Raw genomic sequence first — 23,084 nt, 5'->3', positions numbered from 1 at the left:
CAACCGGGAAGTCCTGAACTAAAATTGGATTTGTGAAAGAAAATAAACAGATGTTCTCTTTTCCATGTGCAAGTTTGGAATTCTACCCATTGTGACCAGATTGTTTCTTATCAAAATAATTCACATTTTGTTGACAATTCAAGCATTTTTTCTATTAATGTCAACATACTTTTCTTTTCTCTGAGTTTGGAGGACACATTTGGAATCTCAACAACCTGTTTCTAATTGCTATTAAAATCACTGGACTGGAGAGCAGTTCAGTCTTAATCTGGATTTATTGCTATTGCCAATTCCTACATCACTGTCAAACTTTGATGAGACACTGACAGGTTGTTAGGAATCAAACCGGTGTGACTTAGATCAGTACTCCATAATCGCTGAGCTCCAACAATAAATTCCTGTTGGTAGAGTTGGGAAGGAGAAGCAAGCAGACAGTTAATACAGTTACTGTTTTCCGAGTATGGCGGCGGGCGGGGGCGGGAAGGGTGGGTGATATGTTCCTGGAAGGGAGCTTTGCGAGTCTGAGGAGTTTGGAGGAGAAATTTGGGTTGGTAAGGGGAAATGATTTTAGATACCTACAGTTACGGGACTTTGTTCGTAGACAGGTCCCATCTTTCCCACACCTCCCGCCAATGGGGATCCGCGACAGAATAGTCTCTAGGAGGGAAGAAGGGGAGGGTAGAGTCTCGGGTATATATAAGGTGCTCATGAGGGACGAAGGGTTCCAGACAGAGTAACTGAAACTTAAATGGGAGGAGGAGCTAGGCGGGCAAATGGAGGATGGGCTGTGGGCAGAGGCCCTGAGTAGGGTAAATGCGACCGCGACATGTGCTAGGCTCGGGCTGATCCAATTTAAGGTCGTTCACCGGGCCCATATGACGGTGGCTCGGATGAGCAAATTCTTCGGGATGGAGGACAAATGTGCTAGGTGCGCGGGAGGACCAGCGAACCACGTGCACATGTTTTGGGCATGCCCTAAGCTGAGGGGGCACTGGGAGGGATTTGCGGGGGTCATGTCCCGGGTACTAAAAACAAGGGTGGTGATGAGTCCAGGGGTGGCAATTTTTGGGGTTTCGGAGGACCCGGGGGTCCAGGGGGAGAAAGAGGCCGATGTTTTGGCCTTTGCTTCCCTGAGACGAATACTATTGGCGTGGAGGGACTCAAAGCCCCCGAAGACGGAGTTGTGGCTTGCGGACATGTCGAGTTTCCTGGGTATGGAGAAAATTAAGTTTGCCTTGAGGGGATCTATGCAGGGGTTCACCCGGAGGTGGCAACCATTTATTGACTTCTTTGCGGGAGAGTGAGCGTCAGCAGGGGGTGCGGGGGGGGGGGGGGGGGGGGGTAGAGTAGAGTAGGAGGGAAAATATGGCGAGTAGTACCAGTGGGAGAGGAGCGGGCTTGTGCAATATGTTATGATTGAAGTATTGAAAGTACATGGATGTTTGCACATTTTTGCCTTTTTTTGCTTTCTTTCTGATGATGTCTGTAAGTGTTTATAAAGCCAAAAACTACCTCAATAAAATTGTTTATTAAAAAAATACAGTTACTGTTTTTAGTGCCTGTGTGTCAATGTGGCAATCCAGCCAGATCACTAAATGCAACTTACTGCTCAGTAATCCAAAATAGCTTGGACAATCCTATATCCTCTGTACATTAATTTAATAAAGTCAAATGTTGTTGTGTGTGTTTACAAACTTTTTTAAAAATAGGTGTGCAGTGAGGGGCTTATATAAATTATTTTCCATTTATTCCCTTTACTCTGTGTATTTGAGAAATGCAAAACAATTCCAGATAAATTTCTCTGGACAGCCATCATTGGTGGGGTTTATTTTGCTCAATTTATATCAATCAGCAAGGTGTAATAAACATTGCTCTGACGGCCTGGCTGGGGAACCTGTACGACTTTCTCTGGCTGGGAAAGATTAAGTTCGGATTGGAGTGGGTTCAGCAGAGAGCTTTGAGACATGATGGGGACTGTTCATGACCATGTTTGAGGAATTGTTTGTCGCGGGGGGCGGGGGGTGAAAAGGAGGGGAAAAAACTTGCACAAACTGTGAACTGTGAGGTGTGGAGAATGCTCTTGGATTTATTTATGTTTTTGTACCGTTGAATATGTTTGGAATAAAATATATTTAAGAAAAATAAACATTGATCAATATATAATTTATCAAAATAATTCATAAGCAAAATTCCTAACTAGGATTTGTTTGCCTTTATCATACTTTAGCTTTTTACAGTACATTAGCTCCTCCAATAGTGACATAAAAATATAAAAGCGTCTTAATTAATTTTCCTGTCAAGATTACCAGACCTTGAAATCAATGATCAAAAATAAGAATGATATATTTAAAGCAACAATCGGACTATTTTACAACCTATTAGTACAGACATGCATAAATTTTATCAGAGGTTCAATGCAGTGATCCTATTGTCAAAATGATCTGTATCTGTAAGAAATAACATCTGCCTTATGAAAATTGGCACCAAATATTTGCCACTGCAGTGGTGAACTGGGTAATAAGCAGCTTCAGGTCAAAAAGAGGTTAGCTTGACTTCACAACTACGATATTTCCTCTTGGAAACATAAATGTCCAGTTGAATTTACTACAAATCGCAACATTGTAAGGAAACGGAAGATGAAAGAGGCTGCATACAAATCAAAATAGCAGAGGGAGTCCAGAGTTTACTGGTATAAGATGGGAAAGAGTTATCAAAGAGTTAAAGAGAATCCCTGAAAGGCAGTCACAGAGATTACATTTAAGTACAAATGTGATCCTGAAGTTCGTGCATCAGGGAAGAAACCGCAACAGGATGAAAATATGGCTAAAGAATTCCAAGTGGCATTGTAATAAATGTAAATCCTGTTGGATAATGGAAAGATGAGCCAAAAAAAACTAGAAGAGGTTTTTCATAGAATTTACAGTGCAGAAGGAGGCCATTCGGCCCATCGAGTCTGCACCGGCTCCTGGAAAGAGCACCCTACCCAAGGTCAACACCTCCACCCTATCCCCATAACCCAGTAACCCCACCCAACGCTAAGGGCAATTTTGGACACTAAGGCCAATTTATCATGGCCAATCCACCTAACTTGCATATTTTTGGACTGTGGGAGGAAACCGGAGCACCCGGAGGAAACCCACGCACACACGGGGAGGATGTGCAGACTCCGCACAGACAGTGACCCAAACCGGAATCGAACCTGAGACCCTGGAGCTGTGAAGCAATTGTGCTATCCACAATGCTACTGTGCTGCCCACGGTAATGTTTAAAATTTTAAAAATTGCATGTCAATCTGTGCACAGCAAACTAGCACAAACAACATATCAGATAAATGATTAGTTACACCACATGGACTGCAGTGGTTCAAGAAGGCAACTCACCAGCACCTTCTCAAGGACAATTCGTGATGGGAAACAAATGCAGGGTCTTGCCTGCAAAGTTCACGTCCCATGAAATAATTTACACAATGTAAATGTAGTTTGTTGACACTGGTTGAGGGGTAAGTGGCTACGAGATCAACACAACACCCCTACTCCTCTTTGAATAATGTCATGGAATCTTTTATTTCCTACCCAAGACAGCAGCACTCCACTGCCACTGTCACTACCCCCGCTGTCGCTACCCCCCCCCCCCTCTCCCCCCCCCCCCCCCCCCCCCCAGCCATTATATAAAGCAACCTTTGTGTGGCAGTGAGTATGCTGCAGAAGAATGTCTTATTTAACTGTTCCCCCTAAAATTATAGAATTATACAGCACAGATGGAGGCTGCTCTCGGGTCCTTCTTATGTGTGATGGCTCTTTGAAGAGCCATCCCAATGGTTCCACTCTCCCTGCTCTTTCCTCACAGCCTGGCAATGTCTTCTTTTCAAGTATAAACACTGTTGTCACTTGAAAGTTGTTAACATTGAATTTGCTTCCTCCACTGTTTCGGCTCAACCTCCCTCTGGCCTCTTTGTCAAGCATTGTAAATGGTCTGGTTACAGATACTCCTGCACATGGAAACAGTTTTTCTCCTTCCACTCATCAAATTACTTCATAATTTTGAACACCTCTTCTTTGCTCCAAGAAAGGCAATCCAGCTTCTCTGGTCTCTCCACATAACTATAATCCCTCATCTGTGATACGATTCTTGTAAATTCACTCAGCACCCTCTCCAATCCCTTGACATTTTTCTTAAACTGTGCTGTCCAGAATTGGAGACTTGGGGCACAATTCTAAGTTCATTTGTGGAGGGAGTTTCAGGGAGTTTACCAGCAGGCGAGTTCTCCACCGCTATCCAATGACATTTAATCACTTCTTTGGACTCTGGTGAGTTTCCCACCGGTTTAGCCCACACTTAGAATTTGTTTCAGCACTGGGAGCTGAATTCAGAGATCAGGCTGCCATTTCGAATGGGTGTCCCGATCTCCAAGTGAGCTAGTGGGTCCCCCACATTCCCACCCATGGGCAATGACACCCCTCATTCACAAGGCATTATCCCACACCCCTCCCAAGTGAGGATACCCCGCTATGGGGTACCAGGAGGCCCCTCTTCAGACCCCACCACACCCTCCCTCCAGGACCCCCACCAGTCACCCTCCCAGAGGCCCCTACTTGCCTGCCCTGCAGACCCCGCACTCTTCATACCCACCCGCCACCATCTTTTCATGGGCATGGCCCTTCTCGGCTCCTGAGCCTTGGCAGTGCTACCCTGGCACTCGGGCACCATTGCACCGCCACCTAGGCAGTGCTCTTACCAGCTTGGCAGTGCTAAGGTGCCTGTGTTCCAGGGGAGGGCCGGGGAGCCACCCTGCACTGACCTTGACCACCCAGGGGCCTCCAATAGCCGGGGAGGCCCCCTCGGTACAGTTCCACCTGGTCCACGTATGTGTGGACCAGTGCTGAATGGCGCCTGCTGCGGCCTTGCTGGGGAGGTGGCTAGATCAGGAAAGGCCATTAGAAACTGGGTAATTTCACCAAAGTCGGCTAAAACCGAGCTTTGGTGCGCTGTTTGGTCCTGCTCCTTTTGGGCAGGATATGGATGGATCCCGTGAGGCATGAAGACTGCAGGGAAATCTGCGGGAGGCCTCTCCTGGCATCCACCGGCTGCACCCCACTTGAGCGAAAGCACAACGTGGCCGGTGGATTGCACCTTAAATGTCAAAAAACAAAATACAAACTAAACAACAGAAGTAATTCAAGTCAATAGAGGCTTTAAATTAAATTTCTGCTTCATATAAGAAAAAAAAATTAGGCAGCATGGCGACACAGTGATTAGCACTGCTGCCTCAAGGCGCCGAGGGCCCAAGTTTGATCCTGGCCCCGGGTCACTGTGTGGGGTTTACACATTCTCCCTGTGTCTGCGTGGGTTTTGTCCCTCACAACCGAAAGAGGTGCGGGTAGGTGGATTGGCCACGCTAAATTGCCCTTAATTGGAATAAAAGAATTGACTACTCTAAATAGCAAAAAGAAATAATTAAAAACATAAACTCTTCCAGATTTTAAAAATCTCATCTTTCCATAATCCAACAGGATTTGCATTTATTAAAATATTATTTGGAAAACTTTAACCATATTTTCATCCTTTCAAGGTTTCTTCCCCGACGCATGCACGTCAATATGATGGGAAAGGATTTAAAGTCTGACTGATTGAGGGTTCCTGAATGAACGATGGTGCCACTGAGGTGGCATAACATGCAAGAAGGGAACATGAACACTGTCTTTGTTGGCACTCAAGAGGTTTTTCCATGGATAAGAATAATCCAAAGCACATAATTAGGCAGAGAAAACAGGATACTACAGGCCAGTTATCCAAACAACAGTTATCAGGAAAGTGTTGGAATGGAAATCTTACCAATGCACTTCGAAAAACATAGAACAATTAGAAAAAGTCAACAAGTTTTTACAAAAGGGAAATCATGTTGACACATTTATTAAAGGATGTAAAAAGCAGGCTGGATTAAGCAGAAGCAATAGATGTATGGTGAAATTCTCCGCCTCGCGACACCGCAAACACGAACTTTGCTCGAGAGGAGAATCGGGCATCCAGCCAAAATCAAGGTCAGTGCCCGGTGTTGATGACAATTCGGGCACCATGCTCCGGTCCCTCGATGGTTGCGATAATGGGGTTTGCGGCCCGCATCGGTCACAGTTGCAAAACTGGCATTTGCATGCATTTAAATGTGATTAGCGTGTTTGACCGAGTAAGCTCCGGGCTTCTGTGATGTTTTGCCCCTCTCAGTTGGAAGTCATGTGGGTGCAGTTTACTACAGATATTTACAAATGGGGACTGGCTGCCATGGCTGCGGAGGAGGAAAGAGAAGGTAAGCGAAGTTTGGAAAATGTTAAAAATGGGTTTGGGGTGGGCATGTGGATATGGGGAGTTGTTGGGCTTCCTTGTTCATGTTCATGTTTGCATTTCTTTGATCTTGTGTGGGTTGAATGTTTCACAAGTTGGACTTGGGCGCAAGGTTTAATTCTGGGGCATTCTGTGCAGGTACTGACCGAGGCCCAGGACAGGGTTATCACCTCACAGGCAGCCATGTGCCAGAGTTACCTGAACATCGCACTTCTGAGTGTGGCCCAGCACAGCAGGCCATAGCTGGGAACGCCAGCAGCATTGCCCAGGCGCTGGCCGACATGGTGCGGGCACAGAGGGAGGTGGCCCAGTCCCAGAGGGAGATGGTGCAGTCACTGGCTGATGTGACACAGACCCAGAAGGTGGTGACACAGTCAATGGGCGGTGTGGCTAAGTCCCAGACAGAGATGATCCACTCCCAGTGCTCCATGGCCGCGAGCATGCAGACTCTATTTGAGACCAGAGCCTGCTCCCAGTACTGGCAGCGCCAGATAGCGAGTAGCCTCGGGAGATAGCTCCACTCGCACCCCCGTCCCATGGAGTACCCTGGGGGCCAGCAGGCACCCCAAGTGAGAAGAAGGTGATGGGGCCCGTGCCAGTGATTCCCGCAGAGGAGGAACCGGAACACCACAGCACCTTCCCCCACTCCTGTCCCTGGCTCATCTGGTGGGCAATGGATGCACCTGTGCATCGAGGTCTGTGAAGTCCCAGATAGGTCCCCATTTGGCACCTGGAAGGACATACAATGGCATACAAGTTTATGCTGACCGTCACCTTGACAGACACCGAGAGCAGGTGTCGTCCCCCATAACCTCGCGGTGGAAGGTGCACCAGGATCAGGCAGATATGTCGCACTGTCTTCCTGCTCAGCCGGAGTCTTCAACAGAATACCCGGTTCGCTGATCCTCGAATGACAGGCGCTGCCGGTATACGCAAAGCCTTATGCAGCGCCACCGTGGCACCTCCACCTCCTCGGCCTGTTGACTCTCCATCCTGGGCGGCTGGCTCATGTTCCTCTGGGGCACGCTTCACTGCTGCAGCTTCCTCCTCCTCGAGCAGCTCCAGCTCGTACAGCCTCAGTGCATCTCCCAGTGCTGCAGCGACAAGCAGGAAGGCCACCATTGCTGGTTGAATTCCAGTATCCATTGTCTGTAGGGGGTGAAAGGCCGACATGTTGGCATGGTGCATACCCCATGCCCAATCAGGTCCAATGGGCTACATGGCGGCCCTGGTTAGCACTGCGGGCTCTGCCCCCAAGTGCCACCCCATCTCCACACCCCTGACCTCGTCAGTTCCTGGCACCATGAGGGCCCCTGACCCTGACGCTCGTCCTTGATGCCAGGGGTACCGTCGGCTGGCATGCCCTTGCCAGTTGTATGCTCCGCGGCTCCTGCCCAGAACCCCCACTTGGGCCTACAGTGTGAGTTGCCCTGGTGATGTCCCACCAGCGGGTGGCTGTCGGGTGTGTGTGTGGGCGGGGGGGGGGGGGGGGGGGGGGGGGGGGGACTATGGCCGAGAATGGGAGGGGGCACCTATATGCCGGGGGGCCCTGCAGAGCCAGTGGCGTGCGCAGCAAGATGGTTGCCATGCAGGCTGCGGCAATAGCGGTACGTGTCTGGACACTGCCCCAGTCCCTTATCACCCCTCCCTACCACCCGGCCTTGGCAGGGACCCCCCACCCGGTCAGTGTCTGGCTCGGCAGCCCACAGTAAGGACTCTCCGTGTCCTCCCTCCTCTCTCTCCCTGATCAGCCACGATGCCAGTTTCACGATTTGTAAAAGCACAAGTGAACCGCACCGTCGGGAACCCAGCCTATTGGAGGTGGGGAATCGCAGAGGCCTGGAGAATACCGGGTCAGGCCTGCAAATGATAAGCAAACTGTCTTTACTCTATGTGTGTTCCAGATCGCATTGGCGCCGCAGTAGAGGTGATGGAGAATTATGATTTGGCATCAAATCGGCGCCCACCGGGATTCTGGCGACGGAACCTATTCTCCACCCAATTGTACTTCCCAATTTTGGCGCCAGCTAACGGAGAATCCCGCCCATAGTGTTTCTGCCGGAAGACTCATTTGCGGGTCAGAGTCCAGGCAAGATTGCGGAAGGGTTGGGGTGGGGGGCGGGGTCAGAGGAGAGACAAAGTTTTCATTCAGGCTTTGATGGTAGGGCCCGGAGAGCAGCAATTTGAATCAATTTTCTGTCGCTTAGATCTTTGCAGACCCCAATGGTAACATGTTATTGTTTGTGCATCTTTGGCAGGCACTTCGGACATTCCAATTCATATCTACGGGAGGATATGGGTTTTATTAACAAGCTGCTAGCCTCCATCCCTGATTTATATTCTCATCAGCTAATCTGGGGCAGGGTGACTTAAACTGTGTTTTGGATCCCAGGATGGATGAATCCATGTCCAAATCTCAGACTCCAACAGGGGTGGGAAGGTGTTGTTGGGTTTCTTGGAGCAGATCCACATTTTATGGATTTGGCACACGAATCTGGTCTTTTCCAACGTCCTCCATGGATATTCAATGCACATTGTTAATGGACAAAAGATTTTGCGAATGCATGTCTACCGCCATTGGGGAATATAATAAAAGTGAGTTTCTCTCATCTTCTGTGTGGTGGGAGGGGGAGATTATTTCCTATAAAGCACACATGGAGAGGACTGTGCGGGAGGAATGCAGAGGCTGGCAGACTCCATCCTTCCGGTAACCATCAATTCTCATTTTCTCCAACCCCAGAGTTGCTGGCAAGCAGGAAAAAGCGGCAGACACAATTTGAATTACTGTCAATGGGTCAGGCGGTGGACCGGCTGCGACATTTGAGGGGTGTATTTTATGAACACGAAGAGAAGACCATTTACCTTTAGCTCATCAGTTGAGGCGTTAGGCAGCTTCCTGAGAGATTATGCAGATAAAGGACTCTAGTGGCAGTCTGGTTCCCGTCCCGCTGAATGTCAACATGGCTTTTGAAAGACTTTATTGGGGTCTCTATAGATCGGAGCCCGGAGGAGAGTTCGGTCATGGCTGATTTTTTGGATGGATTATCCATCCCAGTGGCAGCGAGGGAGAGGCGGGAAGAGTTGGAATGCCCGTTGGGCATAGAAGAACTTGGGAAATTTAGATTGATGCAGAGGGGTAAAGGTCTTGGCCCTGATGGCTTCCTGATTGAGGTTCATAAGAGGTTTGCGGAACAATTGATCCCTCTAATTTTAGATATGTTTAATGACTCCTTGTCCCGGAGTTCATCGCCCATTACACTTGCGTAGGCCTCTATTTCCCTAATGCTTAAGAAGGACAAGGACCCCACGGAATGTGGGTCATATCCACCTATTTCACTTTTGAATGCAGACGCTAAGTTATTCGCAAAAGTGCTGGCAGTGTGGTTGGAGTCCTGCCTCACCAAGGAGATCTTGGAAGACCAGACAGGCTTTTGACAACAATTGTTGGCCAATTTACGGCAGTTATTAAATGACCCCTCTTCAGTACCTGAACTGGAGATGATTATTTCCTGGATGGGGAAACGGTGCTTGATGGGGTTGAGTGGAGAAATCTCTTAGAGGTTATTGGGAAGTTTGGATTCAGGCAAAAGTTTATATTGGGTGCTCCGCTTTCCTCCCACAAGTCCCGAAAGACGTGCTGTTAGGTGAATTGGATATTCTGAATTCTCCCTCTGTGTAACCGAACAGGCGCCGGAATGTGGCGACTAGGGACTTTTCATAATAACTTCATTGCAGTGTTAATGTAAGCCAACTTGTGACAATTAAGATTATTATATATTATATTATTGTTATAATTTACTGTATATTTGCACAAATGCTTTGAACTCGGGCTACCTTCAGCTGAATAGGGGTACGAGACAGGGATGTCCATTGTCTCAGCTCCTATTTGTTTTAGCAATAGAACTGCTTGCGTTAGTGCTAAGGTCTTCCAGTAAGTGGAGGGGGATAAATTGGGGATGGGTGGAGCATAAGGGGCTGTGTTACGCAGATAATCTGCTTCTTTATATTACGGACCCAGTATCCACCATGGAAGAGATAATGAAGCTTAAGAGATTTGGCTCCTTCTCTGGGTACAAATTGAATTTGATTAAGAGCTAACACTTTCTGGTTAATCCCCTGGGAGTTGGGGAGGGTGGGGGGTGGGGACACACCCTGGGGGTTTATCTTTTTGCCTTGCCAGATCCAACTTTTGTTATCTGAGTATCCGGGTGGCCAACGATTACTTTAATGAAATTATATTCGCCTGGTGAATGGGGTCAAATCTGACTTGTAGAAGTGGGATAACCTTCCCCTGTCCTTGGCAGGCAGGATTCAGACTATTAATTAGAATGTGTTCTGCCCGGAACACATTAATGTGTTTCCCAACTCCAAACCGCGCCCGCCAAGTCTTTCTTTGTCAGAATTAACAAATTAGTTTACTCTTTCATTTGGGCTGGTAAGATCCCAATGATCCGAAGGGTGTTCCTCCAGAGAGACAGACAATCAGGTGGTCCAGCTTTAAACTAATTTATTATTTTATTATTGGGCAGCCAATATTGAGAAAGTACTTAGAACATAGAACAGTACAGCACAGAACAGGCCCTTCGGCCCTCGATGTTGTGCCGAACAATGATCACCCTAATTAAACCCACGTAACCCATATACCCGTAACCCAACAATCCCCCCATTAACCTTACACTACGGGCAATTTATCATGGCCAATCCACCTAACCCGCACATCTTTGGACTGTGGGAGGAAACCGGAGCACCCGGGGGAAACCCACGCACACACGGGGAGGACGTGCAGACTCCACACAGACAGTGACCCAGCCGGGAATCGAACCTGGGACCCTGGAGCTGTGAAGCATTGATGCTAACCACCATGCTACCGTGAGGCCCCACTGGGGTGGTTTAGTGATCAGAGTTCCTCATGGGGGCAAATGGAGGAAAGTTCTTGTAAGGGTCCCAGCCTTGGTGCATTAGTATTAATAATGGCATAGTTGCCGTACTCTCCTGCAAGACTTTCCTCAAATCCAGTAGAGGCACAATAGCACAGTGGGGGCAGCACGATAGCACAGTGCTTAGCACTGTTGCTTCACAGCTTCAGGGTCGATTTGCGGCTTGGGTCACTGTCTGTGTAGAGTCTGCACGTTCTCCCAATGTATGTGTGGGTTTTCTCCAGGCGCTCTGGTTTCCTCCCACAGTCCAAAAATGTGCTGGTTAGGTGGACTGGCTAAGCGAAATTGCCCTTAGTGTCCAAAAAAAAGGGTAGGTGGGATTACTGGGTTACAGGGTGGAGCTGTGAGCTTAAGTAGGGTGCTCTTTCCAAGAGCCGGTGCAGACTCCATGGGCCAAGTGGCCTCCTTCTGCACTGTAAATTCTAAGATTCTATCAGGTGTCCACCCTGAGAATCTGAGAACCTTTAAGGAGTTGTTTGAAAATTTCAACTCCCTGGTTCCAATCTGTTCAGGTATTGTCAGATTCACGGTTTTTCGCATAAGGCTTTTCAGGAGGGGGTGTCAGGCACATTCCTGCGACTGCAAGGGCAATCGGAGGCAGGCCTCGGGCCTCAGGTGCAGGAGATGGTGCCACCATTGTGTGGCAACCCAGGCCACTGGCGCTGTGAGACTGCAGTGCCACTGTGACATCACTGATCTTTTTCTCCCCCACAAACTCTAGCAAGGCAGTAAAATTGTGCAACCATTACTAATCATTGAGAAAATAGAAAACATTGTGATCACCCATAACATGCTGTGGACTATTAACTGACTGAAAATGCAAATGAACCCTTGGCTAAACTGGGATAAATACAAAGGTGAGGCAAAAACATTGAGAGAAGTGACAGCCTTGATTGCAACTGACACTGTTTCATGAAGTAGGTGGAGGCCTCATTGAAACAGATGACACAATTCTGTAAGCCTGTCCTTGCTGACACACATAAAACATCCTGCTATGGAATCAGGGCAGCACGGTAGCATTATGGATAGCACAACTGCTTCACAGCTCCAGGGTCCCAGGTTCGAAACCGGCTTGGGACACTGTCTGTGCAGAGTCTGCACATCCTCCCCGTGTGTGCGTGGGTTTCCTCCGGGTGCTCCGGTTTCCTCCCACAAAGCAAAGATGTGCAGGTTAGGAGAATTGACCCTGATAAATTGCCCTTAGTGTCCAAAATTGCCCTTAGTGTTGGGTGGGGTTACTGGGTTATGGTGATAGGGTGGAGGTGTTGACCTTGGGTAGGGTGCTCTTTTCAACAGCCGGTGCAGACTCGATGGGCCGAGTGGCCTCCTTCTGCACTGTAAATTCTATGAGAATCATATAACCCAGCATCCCAACATTTTGCTTTGATTATTAATCATTCGGTGCTTCCTTCATGTCAGCTTTCTTGTCTTGAACACACTTCAAAATTGGGGGAGTTAAAAATGGACAAGAAATTTGAAGAATCAACGACCAGGTCCTCGGGTCTTTACTTGCATTATTTTCGATATATAAAGAGACTCCCATAGATTCTGCATGAGAGAATAAAATATTTATAGGGAACCTAGTCCGGAAAATAAATGAGGAGCCAAAAAGTTTTAAGATTTGATTTTTCCTGTTCCCATTGTCAGTGGTGGATAAAAAGCACTGAATGAAACTTGTTCCAAAGTTTATTTCATTTGTTCATTGGCTGTGGGCAATATAGCTTTAAGGGATTTATATTTGTGTTGGTAAACATTAGAAATAGAACATAGTTTTAAGTGGGTTTTCATTAATGCTTCTGTGGCTGGAAGGATAAAATCTATAATTAAATTCATGCTGGACAAAGTTGGTTTCAATTCCAACTGTGATTCTATTGTGCTTAGAGAGGGCGATGGCATGAAGAGTAAATAAACCAGCAGTGGTTGCTTAGCAACTAGGTCCTTGTAAGGTAGAGAAGCTTTTAAGTTTTAGTTTAGCTAATTTGATTGCAGTTGGGGATAAATAGTGAGAGAATAGGCAGCTATCAAAGCTCTGCTAGAAACAGTTGGCTTTAGAAGGCTAAAGGGAGACCATCTCTCAGCCTTGCTAGAAGAAAAAAAATACTATAGAGTAATGCTTAAGAAAACAGATGACAGCAATCTTAAGTCCAGCTAGTCAAGGAAACTAAAGGAATGAAGAGAAATTTCCAAGATGTCTGGAGTTAACAGAACAGAGGAAGCAGGGAACCAGAATAGATTACTGTTCAGTAAAGTCACAGAGTTGAAAAGGCATTGGATCATGAGAAGCCAGAAAGGTATCCACAGTAGTGGTAAGGTTTGTGAAAATTACTACAGTTTGAGAGACATTATTTGAAATAATTGTGGAAATTGGTGGCTGGACTCGAAGTTTGTGCCTTTCAGACAAAGGAAACCTGAAGGAAGAGGTGCAAACACCGAAAACAAAACCTTATGCAACCGGTGGGGTCTTAGAGACAATTGTAGCATAAGGTGCACTTTATAATCCATATCAATCTTATAATTTGTTTGTAGTTGTGAAGATAAGGTGGGGGGGGGGGGGGGGGGGTTGAAGCGGTAATGTATTATAATTCAATGTTTTCATGTTTAATACATTTTTTGTTGTTAAAACTAATTAGTGGTCCTGTGACTCTGTTCCTCCACGTTTTATAAAAAAAATAATTTACGGTCTTTAGGGTCGCATTCTGGGATCTTTCCATCCAGTTATAACATCAACTGGAATCATAGCACTGGAAAAAACAGCCTTTAATGGCCATTGCCGAACTGTTGAAAAGTTGGTGGGGAGCCACTTTCTTGAACCGTAGCAGCAAACCTGGTGCAGCTTTATTCACTGTGCAGTTAGAAAGGGAAATCCCAGATTTTAACCCAGTGACAGTGCAGGAACAACGATATAATTTCAAGTAAGGTGATGTGTGACTTAGATGGAAACATGGAGTTGATGCTGCTCCCATGTACCTGCTGCCCTTGTTCTAGGTTGTCGAAATTGTGGGTTTAGGAGATGCGGTTGAAAAGAATCGAGGCAAATTGCTGCAGTGCATCTTACACGTGGTGTATGTTCCTGCCATTGGTGGTGAATATCGTGCCAATCAAGCGGACTACTTTTCCCTGAATAGTGATGATATTCTTGAATGTTGTTGAAGCTGCACTCATCCAGGCAAGGCGAGAGTATTCCATCAGATTCCTGACTTGTGCCTGTAGATAGTGGAGAGACTTTGCAGAGTGAGGCGGTGAGCCACACGGTGAAGAATTCCCAGTCTCTGACTTGTTCTTGTAGTCACAGTATTTACATGGTTGGTCCAATTAAGTTTTTCTCAGTTAAGTAGATCTCAGGATGTTGATGGTAGGGGATTAAGTAATGGTAATGCCATTGAATATCATGGGGAAGATGGTTAGGTTCTCTCTTGTTGGAGATGTTCATTACATGGCAATTATGTGGCTACTTGCTATTTATCAGCCCAAGCTGATGAACTGAACCTTCTTTACACTCAATGTTCAATAGCTGTAGGAGTGTACAGTAATTATATTGTTTACCGCTCATCAAACTCTTCTTTTTGCACTCTTTCTTCAGTTTTACCACACAAAAGACATAACTCTGAGTCAGAAACAAAGCCCTGTAGCCACCTAAGATGGACACTGGGCTACAAAATGGAGAACTACTAAGGCTGCAGGGAGAAAACAGTCTTAGCAAGGACAAGCAGTTTGCAGAAGACTAATTAGCATTCTGCACGTACAGAAACCAGTTTGTGGCCAGGTGCAGAGTGTCAGCCAAAGGTGTAAATGGCAACAAGATCTACATAGTAATGAGGTGATCCAGATCCAGATCCCACACAATAGAAACATTTAAGTATGAATGGATACTTTTGAGTAGACGCCCAGACAGAACGGCACCATAGTATCCAACACAAAGAACCATAGGTACCGCACCACCCATCGAGAAGCGACCCTCAGATTGGGGGGTTTGGAAGATATCGATTGGGAAAAGGCCCAATCGATACATGGCAGGTAAAAGACCGCCCCGAAGGGGCACAGACTTTGGGGGACCTATAAAAGTAGACCCCGCACATGGTTCGGTCTGTTGCTTCCAGACTCCGGCCCAGACTCGTTACATCGCATCCTGACTCCAGTTTCAGCACCGGCCGTTGAGCATCAGCCATCGAACTGTAAGTGCCACCACAACGATCGCTACCGGATCCAGACTTTGCTAGACCCTGACGACTTTAAATACCTGAGAGTTGCAGACCAAGAACGGGACGAAGGCCTTGCTCCCTGACCTTGCCTGTTCCTGTCTAGATAAGTATTTTAGTTGTTTAGTATTAGAAGTAAGTTAGTCTCTTTAGCGTATGCATGTGTATTTATTATATTTGTCATAATAAATATCAATTGTTTGGACTTACTAATCGGTGTATAGATTTATTACTTTGAACCTGACCTTGATATACTTGTGAGGTGTCTAAATACGGCACCTGGCGACTCCTGAGCATAATTACATACACAGAGCCATAGCAGTGTTAAGCACACGGCCTTTAAACGGAGGCGTGTTAATACACTCCAGTAAAACGCGCAACAGCCCTAAAACTATTGATGGAATTTTTCACCAGCCATGAAGTCTTTCAACTTCTATCTTATAATCTTCCAGGCTTGTACGAATGCTGCTCCTGAGTTAACCAATGAAAGGCATATGAAATGACTTGGGGCAACTGCCCTCCTCAAATTGTATACATCCACCTATATATAGAGTTAGAAACTGGTTAAATTATAATGCTGTAAGGAACACACTGACACTTTGTCAAACCGCAGTTAATTTCTCAGCACACTGAATGAATCATACTCCAAAATGGGACATGGTGAAAAGCTTCTGAAAACCAGAATGGTTCGGCGTGTAACTTCTCAACCTACAATTATGGAATCTGACAATGCATCGAACAACCTTTTAGTTTTAAATCAAGTTGATCTTCCTGAAAGTGAAAATGAAATGAAGGAGATGCTTACTTTATGGGTTCTTTTTGTGCCAGTATTAAACTACCAGTAGGAAAATTGTTTTTAGTGACCAAATTCCACTTCTGATAACTGTGCTTCGTCCCGTTCAACTCATAAAGAACTTCCAAAATACAGCGAATGGCAAGGATTACATTGCTAAAAGAATACATATAGCAGATGTAATAATTCAGCTTCCTCAGGTGAGAAGTTGGGCTTAGTAGTCCCCATTATTAGAGTGCTAAGTGTGCCCTGAGAGTTTCAAAATGGCCTCTGTGATGCCCATGTACATTTGTGATGCAAAGTGCACAGGATGCCATTTCATCCGATGAACATCTGCCGGAACTCTGCAGAGCGGACAAATCATAATCCAGCATCATAGGATTTATGGTGCAGTAGGAGGCCATTTGGCCCATGGAGTCAGCACTGGCCCTTGGAAAGAGCACCCTACTTAAGCTCACGCCTCCACCCTATCCCCGTAACCCCACCTAACCTTTTGGACACTAAGGGGCAATTTATCACGACCAATCCATCTAACTTGCACATCTTTGTGCTATGAGGAGGAAACCGCAGCCCCCGGAGGAAACCAACGCAGACACAGGGAAAAGGTGCAAACTCCGCATAGACAGACACCCGAGGCTGGAATTGAACCCGTGTCCCTGGTGCTGTGAGGCAGTGCTAACTACTGTGTCACCGTGCTGCCCCTATGATCAAGGAGCATGAAATGCTGATTTGACACCAGTGCTGCTCTTCTGCAGTTAAATGCACCAGCCTCTCCTAAACTCACACATTTGAACATACTCTAAGGAATAACGATCTCCAACACTCCCCAGCAGGACTGTTTCAATGGCTCATCAGCTGCTTACAGCTTAGTTGCTGATGGATTTCTTCTGGTTGCAGTAATAATTAAACAGGTTTTTGGCAGAGAATGGAGGACAAAGATAGCATTGCCAGTGGCTATGAAGGTAACCAAGTTAATTCATTTTTAAACATCTGGCTCCTGACAACTGACAGGTTGTTGCTGGAGATCAGATTTGAGCAACATCTGACAGTTTGCTTTCCACTGTTGCATAAGGGATGTTACTGAAGATTTTTTTTTCAAAGAGAGCTAAATTGATTTCATTCCCTCTTGTCAAGACATGAGTAGGCGAAGAAAGCATGAGTGGTTGCTCAGATTTCAAGCATTCTCATGGTGCAAGCTGCCATTGACTGCACACATATTTGCTCGGCAGCATCCCATGTTAATTTGGCGATATACTGTCATAATATACATCCATGTATATGATGGAGTGCAGACAGGCAGTGATTGACACACAGGATGACCAGTAAGCACACAGAACACAGCAACACAGGGTCTCAGCAGCCTGTTGGACAGCTGACAAGATCTGCGAGCCACCTCTTACCGAGAAGGCCCACCACGTGGGTGGCACGGTAGCACACTGGTTAGCACTGTTGCTTCACAATGGCAGGGACCCGAGTTCAATTCCCACTTGGGTCACTGTTAGGTCCTAGCCACTAAAGGTTGCTGGCCAATAAGAGGCCAGGTCCATTTCTGTATTCAGCAGCACCACTGTTGAGGGATGGCTACTGCCAGTTCTAAATCCCACGCAAAGTTTCAGATTGAGGAGGGACCCAAGTATAGGCAAGTGATGGTGGGAATGGAGTTGTGGGAAAGGGGCTGAAGCTGGGGTTTGTTCGGCAGATTCAACGCATGACAAATTCTCTGGCTGCCGCTGGGTTAATACCAGCAGAAGTGGGGTGAGGCCCTAAAGTGGGCAGTAATTGCCTCAATTGGTGGCGGAGCGGGAAGGCCGTCCACGGGCCTTCTGACCACAGAGTTAGTTGGGGTGGAGGTGGGAAGCCAACTGAGTCCCTTCACCTGCCACCCGATTAATTGCTCCATGACACCAAACGTGCTCCAAGGTTCTGCCCAAATGGCAAGAGATTATCGACTTGAAATTTTGGGCATGATTTACCGGCTTCATCATGCTCGACTTTGTGATGCAACAAGACTGGTGATCTCGCAAGAGGCCTCTCCCGAGGTTCGTGAACCCGGTGATGTCTTGTGAGATTCACCTAAACACTTGCAAGTTTTCACGATCTGCTTCTTGCCCTTTTTGGGCGAGATCCAGATTAATGGCACCTTGGCACTGCCGTGGTGCCCAGGTGGCACTGCCAAGTTGGCAGGGACACTGCAGGGTGCCAGTGCCAGGATGCTCAGGTGGCATTGCCAAGGGTTTGAGGGGGGCCATGACCATGAAAGGGAGGATGGAGGGGTATGAAGGGTGGGGGCGGGGGATGAAAGGCAGGTATGAAAGGCAGTCTCATAAATGTTGGTGGGGGGGGGGGGAGGTTAAGGTTTGAGGTCCGGGAAGTGGGGGGGGGGGGGGGGGGGGGGGGGGGAGGGGGGGGGGGGGAGATGCCCAAAGGGAGGGAAAGAAGGCTGCAATGGAGGAGGGCCTCAACGACCCAATAGCGGATGCCCTCACTTGCGGGGGGGGGTTAATGCCCATGTGTGCAGGGGGTGGCATTGCCCGTGGGTGGGGGTTGTGAGGGACCCTCAAGCTCACTTGGAGATCGTGGCACCCTTTCAAAATGGCGGCCCAATCTCTAGGGAGCCAGTCTCACCAGTGAGTTCAACTCCCCAGTATTGAAAAAATCTCGTGGCTTGGAGAAGCTGTCCAATGCTCCTAAAAATGACTTAAGTGTGATTGAATAGCGGTGTGGATCTCACCCAAAAAGCCAGCGAGAAACACCCTGCTAAACTCACCCAAAGTAGAAATTTCTGGTCGAATCGCGCCAGATAACTGTTTCCCTCTCCACAGAAGCTGCCTCATCAGCATTATCTATCTTTATTTCTAATTTCCGGAATCTGCAGTATTTTACTTTTGCCTAATTATATGAGTTCACCTGTCCTATTGGAGAGAGAGTGAAAATATGACCTAGAAAACCTCAAAAGTGGAACTGCAGAAATTGCTTGAGCATGGTGACATCACAATTTCCTCAGCCTGTAAGCTTCTTGCAACAAAATATATCCAGCTCGTTTTAATACACGGGCTCTCCTTTGCACAAAACGTACGCAACAAAGGCTGAACGTGAAAATCATTGGGTGTTTAGGGGCGTGGTCCAATGGCCACACAGCGCTCAAAAAAAGCAGCGTGGCGCGGCACAGCTTGGCCCATAGAAGCCAGGACACCCCGCTCTCGGGATCTACTTGGCTTGCAACATCTTGCAAGATTTAATGAGCTGTGCAGGCGTTGGGGGGGATTGGGCACCTCCCATAATGCATTGGGACTTGGGGTGGGGATTGGGGGTCGCGTCAGGGGGAATCAGAGATTGGGACACCATTTTGATCTCTTGCTACACTGTGGAGTTCCGGCGAGCAGAGCTATGTGCAGCCTTGGTCATGCATTCCCTGCTGCGGTGCCTTATTTAGCGCAAGTGGCATTTTATAGCCATCTATTTCTCGGCGCTGCGAGCGCTGGGAAACACGCAGCTAAATGTGCTCACTACGGGATTTTGTTCCCATTTGGTTGAATCGGGTCCTAGGTGTTTGATGCAGTTTTGTAGCATTAATGCAGCACTTCCATGGTATGGACACCGTGATGATTTGAAATGTGCATTAAAAGTAATTCTGACATTGGTAATGGTAATTGAATGAAGATACACAACTCAGGAACACAGCAAATAAGGAAATGTTGGTAGCATGTAATTCCTGTTTCATACAAGTTTCACTTTGATATGTTAATGTTATAATGAGTTGCTATACCTTAAAATTCGTATATGACTTGTGATAATCTCAACTAATTAGAACCAAAGTTGCATCATTACAGTCGGTGACAAATTAAAGTTATATGTGAATCTTTGTTGAATGTTCCTGTTGTAACATTGACGTCACAAAGATAGAACATAATTTATTTTAGCTTTGGTACTGGGAACGTGCAGATAGCTATGCCACTATTTTACATTAAATCAAGAGAATACCTAACTCAACTATGTGAATTCACCTATATTTAGAACATAGAACATAGAACAGTACAGCACAGAACAGGCCCTTCGGCCCTCAATGTTGTGCCGAGCCATGATCACCCTACTCAAACCCACGTATCCACCCTATACCCGTAACCCAACAACCCCCCCCCCTTAACCTTACTTTTATTAGGACACTACGGGCAATTTAGCATGGCCAATCCACCTAACCCGCACATCTTTGGACTGTGGGAGGAAACCGGAGCACCCGGAGGAAACCCACGCACACAGGGGGAGGACGTGCAGACTCCACACAGACAGTGACCCAGCCGGGAATTGAACCTGGGACCCTGGAGCTGTGAAGCATTTATGCTAACCACCATGCTACCCTGCTGCCCTATTTGAGATGAAAAATTGAATAGTTTTGACAAGCAGAGTTGTTATTGGCAGATTGAATCAAGAAAATAAGAGGAAGCGACTAAATAGCAATCTGAATATTGCCAGTTTCACTTTCACCACGAACAAAACAATCTGAAGGAGTCATGTAGTTCTATATAACTTCTGCGAGTTGTCGCCTTTATAAATTAGAGCATACTTTTTATCTCCATTGTATAACATGGTATGCAGCTAGTCAGATAGCATTATAGTGATTTTCGCCACTACTTCTTCATACTTAGTTTTGCAAATATCTTTGCATTTTGGGCTTTTTGTGTATTATTTTTCATTGATAGTTTTAGAACTCTTTGTAAATATGTAAACATTAATTACACAAATATTTGAAAAGTAACTGGCTACAGCACTGAGATGGAAGGATTATTCAGGACAATGCTGGGAAATGTTGCATCATATTTGATTCATTATATACCCAGATCAAGTGCTTACTTAATGCTGTCTTTTCAAAATGGAACAATCAATATCTTAAATAAATAAAGACTCAGTTACTCACATCACACTGGAATGGCTTTTCTCCTGTATGGGTCCTCATATGTTCATCCAGGCCCCTTTTCTGACTAAAAGCCTTGTTACATTCTGAGCACTGGTAAGGTTTTTCCTGGGGGAAAAAAATGACAATGTGAAAAAGTGAAAGTAAGGCAACACAGAAACCCAAACATTGCTGGAGAGGAATTTGGTGGTGGGAACTTGGGCGTTTTTTCCCCTTGGAGCGGCCCGACAAGTGAAAACTCATCAACCAAGGCTGAGAAATCAAACTCTCCAGATTTTCTTATCATCACCCATCAGTAATTTAATAAAACAGTTATGTCTGCCATTGGAGGAGTTTCTTCAGTTTATGCTGTCTGTGTAACACCGTAGATTAGATTAAACAGAAAAAAAGATATCTACCTGTTTTGCAGATGCACTTAATTAACTTGAAATTCTCAAGGAAATGCATATTTATTCATGGTTTCAAGTTCTACTGATTCAAAGTACAACTTTAAAAAAAATGGCTTTCTTGTTAGTAAACATAGAACATAGAACATAGAACGTACAGCACAGAACAGGCCCTTCGGCCCTCAATGTTTGTGCCGAGCCATGATCACCCTACTCAAACCCACGTATCCACCCTATACCCGTAACCCAACAAACCCCCCCCCCCCCCTTAACCTTACTTTTATTAGGCACTACGGGCAATTTAGCATGACCAATCCACCTAACCCGCACATCTTGGACTGTGGGAGGAAACCGGAGCACCCGGAGGAAACCCACGCACACAGGGGGAGGACGTGCAGACTCCACACAGACAGTGACCCAGCCGGGAATCGAACCTGGGACCCTGGAGCTGTGAAGCATTTATGCTAACCACCATGCTACCCTGCTGCCCCTTATTGACACAGAAATTTGAAACAACAAAGGCACAAAGCTGATCCAATATTGATCACACGACATTTAGGAACACTTTTATGCAATGACCAAATCTGTACTCTTTAATTCAGAAACAATCTAACCAAATTAGCTTGAAGTGTGGTAGCGAGCAGGAAATGCCGGGTGTTTCCGACAGCCGACCCGTCAACGGTATCTAACATTAATTGCTCCAATTAACGAGGCTCCACTGGCTATAAGCCACAAATGACTATCCTTCTGGTTGATTCGTCGGGACCGTGCCCGCCAGATCCCGATTTGCCGGAGCAAACCCCACACGCCATGCAGCCATGCCACCGAGCAGACCAGTGCTGCGATTCAGAGATGTCGCCTTGGCCAGATTGTTGGAAGCGGTAAAGTCCAGACGGGTTACCCTGTTCCCCCAAGGGACTTGGAGCGTCAGCCACAGGGCAACCAATGTCGCCTGGGAGGAAGTGTCAGCGGCTGTCAGCATGGGGCGTGTGATCAGGTGGACCGCCACCAAGTGCCACAAGAAGCTAAACGACCTCCACAGGGCCGCACGTTAGTTAGCGCTGGCCCCTTGGCACTAGTCCCACCTGTCATCCATCTCCCGGTGATGGCCAAACACCTGGCACTGCCTCGCCCAGCACCACACCATACCCTAGCAACCCATGCCCAGCAGTGCCCAACTCCCCCCCCCCTCCCCCATGATGCATGACATGCACGACTCACAATTTCCTCTCTGTGACCCCGCAGGAGAAGTTGGCCCATAATGGATGGGAGAGGGACAAGATGAGTGTTGGGGTCCCGGACCTAAGGGTCATCACGCATTGCGAGGAACATGCCCTGGAGGCTACGGGGTGGCCAAGGACATATTAGTCACTGGCATCAAGATTGGCCAATGACGGAGAGATGAGTATTCACTGGCCCCGCCCAGATGACCGGTCATGCATGTGTTGTTCATGCCAGCATGTTGATCCGTTTCTCCCACTGACCATATTTCCATCCCCCCACAGGATCTCCATTCGATGGTGCTGG

At 46.9% G+C, this 23,084-nt stretch overlaps 1 protein-coding gene across 4 annotated transcripts in view; it reads right to left on the bottom strand.

Annotated features, from left to right (window-relative positions):
* prdm5 (PR domain containing 5) overlaps positions 1 to 23,084 on the bottom strand; it is a 432,322-nt gene that overhangs the window by 2,105 nt on the left and 407,133 nt on the right. For all 4 annotated transcript variants that reach the window (XM_038791835.1, XM_038791837.1, XM_038791838.1 and 1 more), the window contains one exon: positions 21,175 to 21,279. In XM_038791835.1, coding sequence (XP_038647763.1) covers positions 21,175 to 21,279 — 105 coding nt within the window. The remainder of the gene's footprint in view (positions 1 to 21,174; positions 21,280 to 23,084) is intronic.

This window comes from Scyliorhinus canicula, chromosome 3, assembly GCF_902713615.1.
Source record: "Scyliorhinus canicula chromosome 3, sScyCan1.1, whole genome shotgun sequence".
Lineage (NCBI taxonomy): Eukaryota > Metazoa > Chordata > Chondrichthyes > Carcharhiniformes > Scyliorhinidae > Scyliorhinus > Scyliorhinus canicula.
Note: the sequence above shows the minus strand (reverse complement) of the source record. Positions and strands in the feature narration are given on the sequence as shown.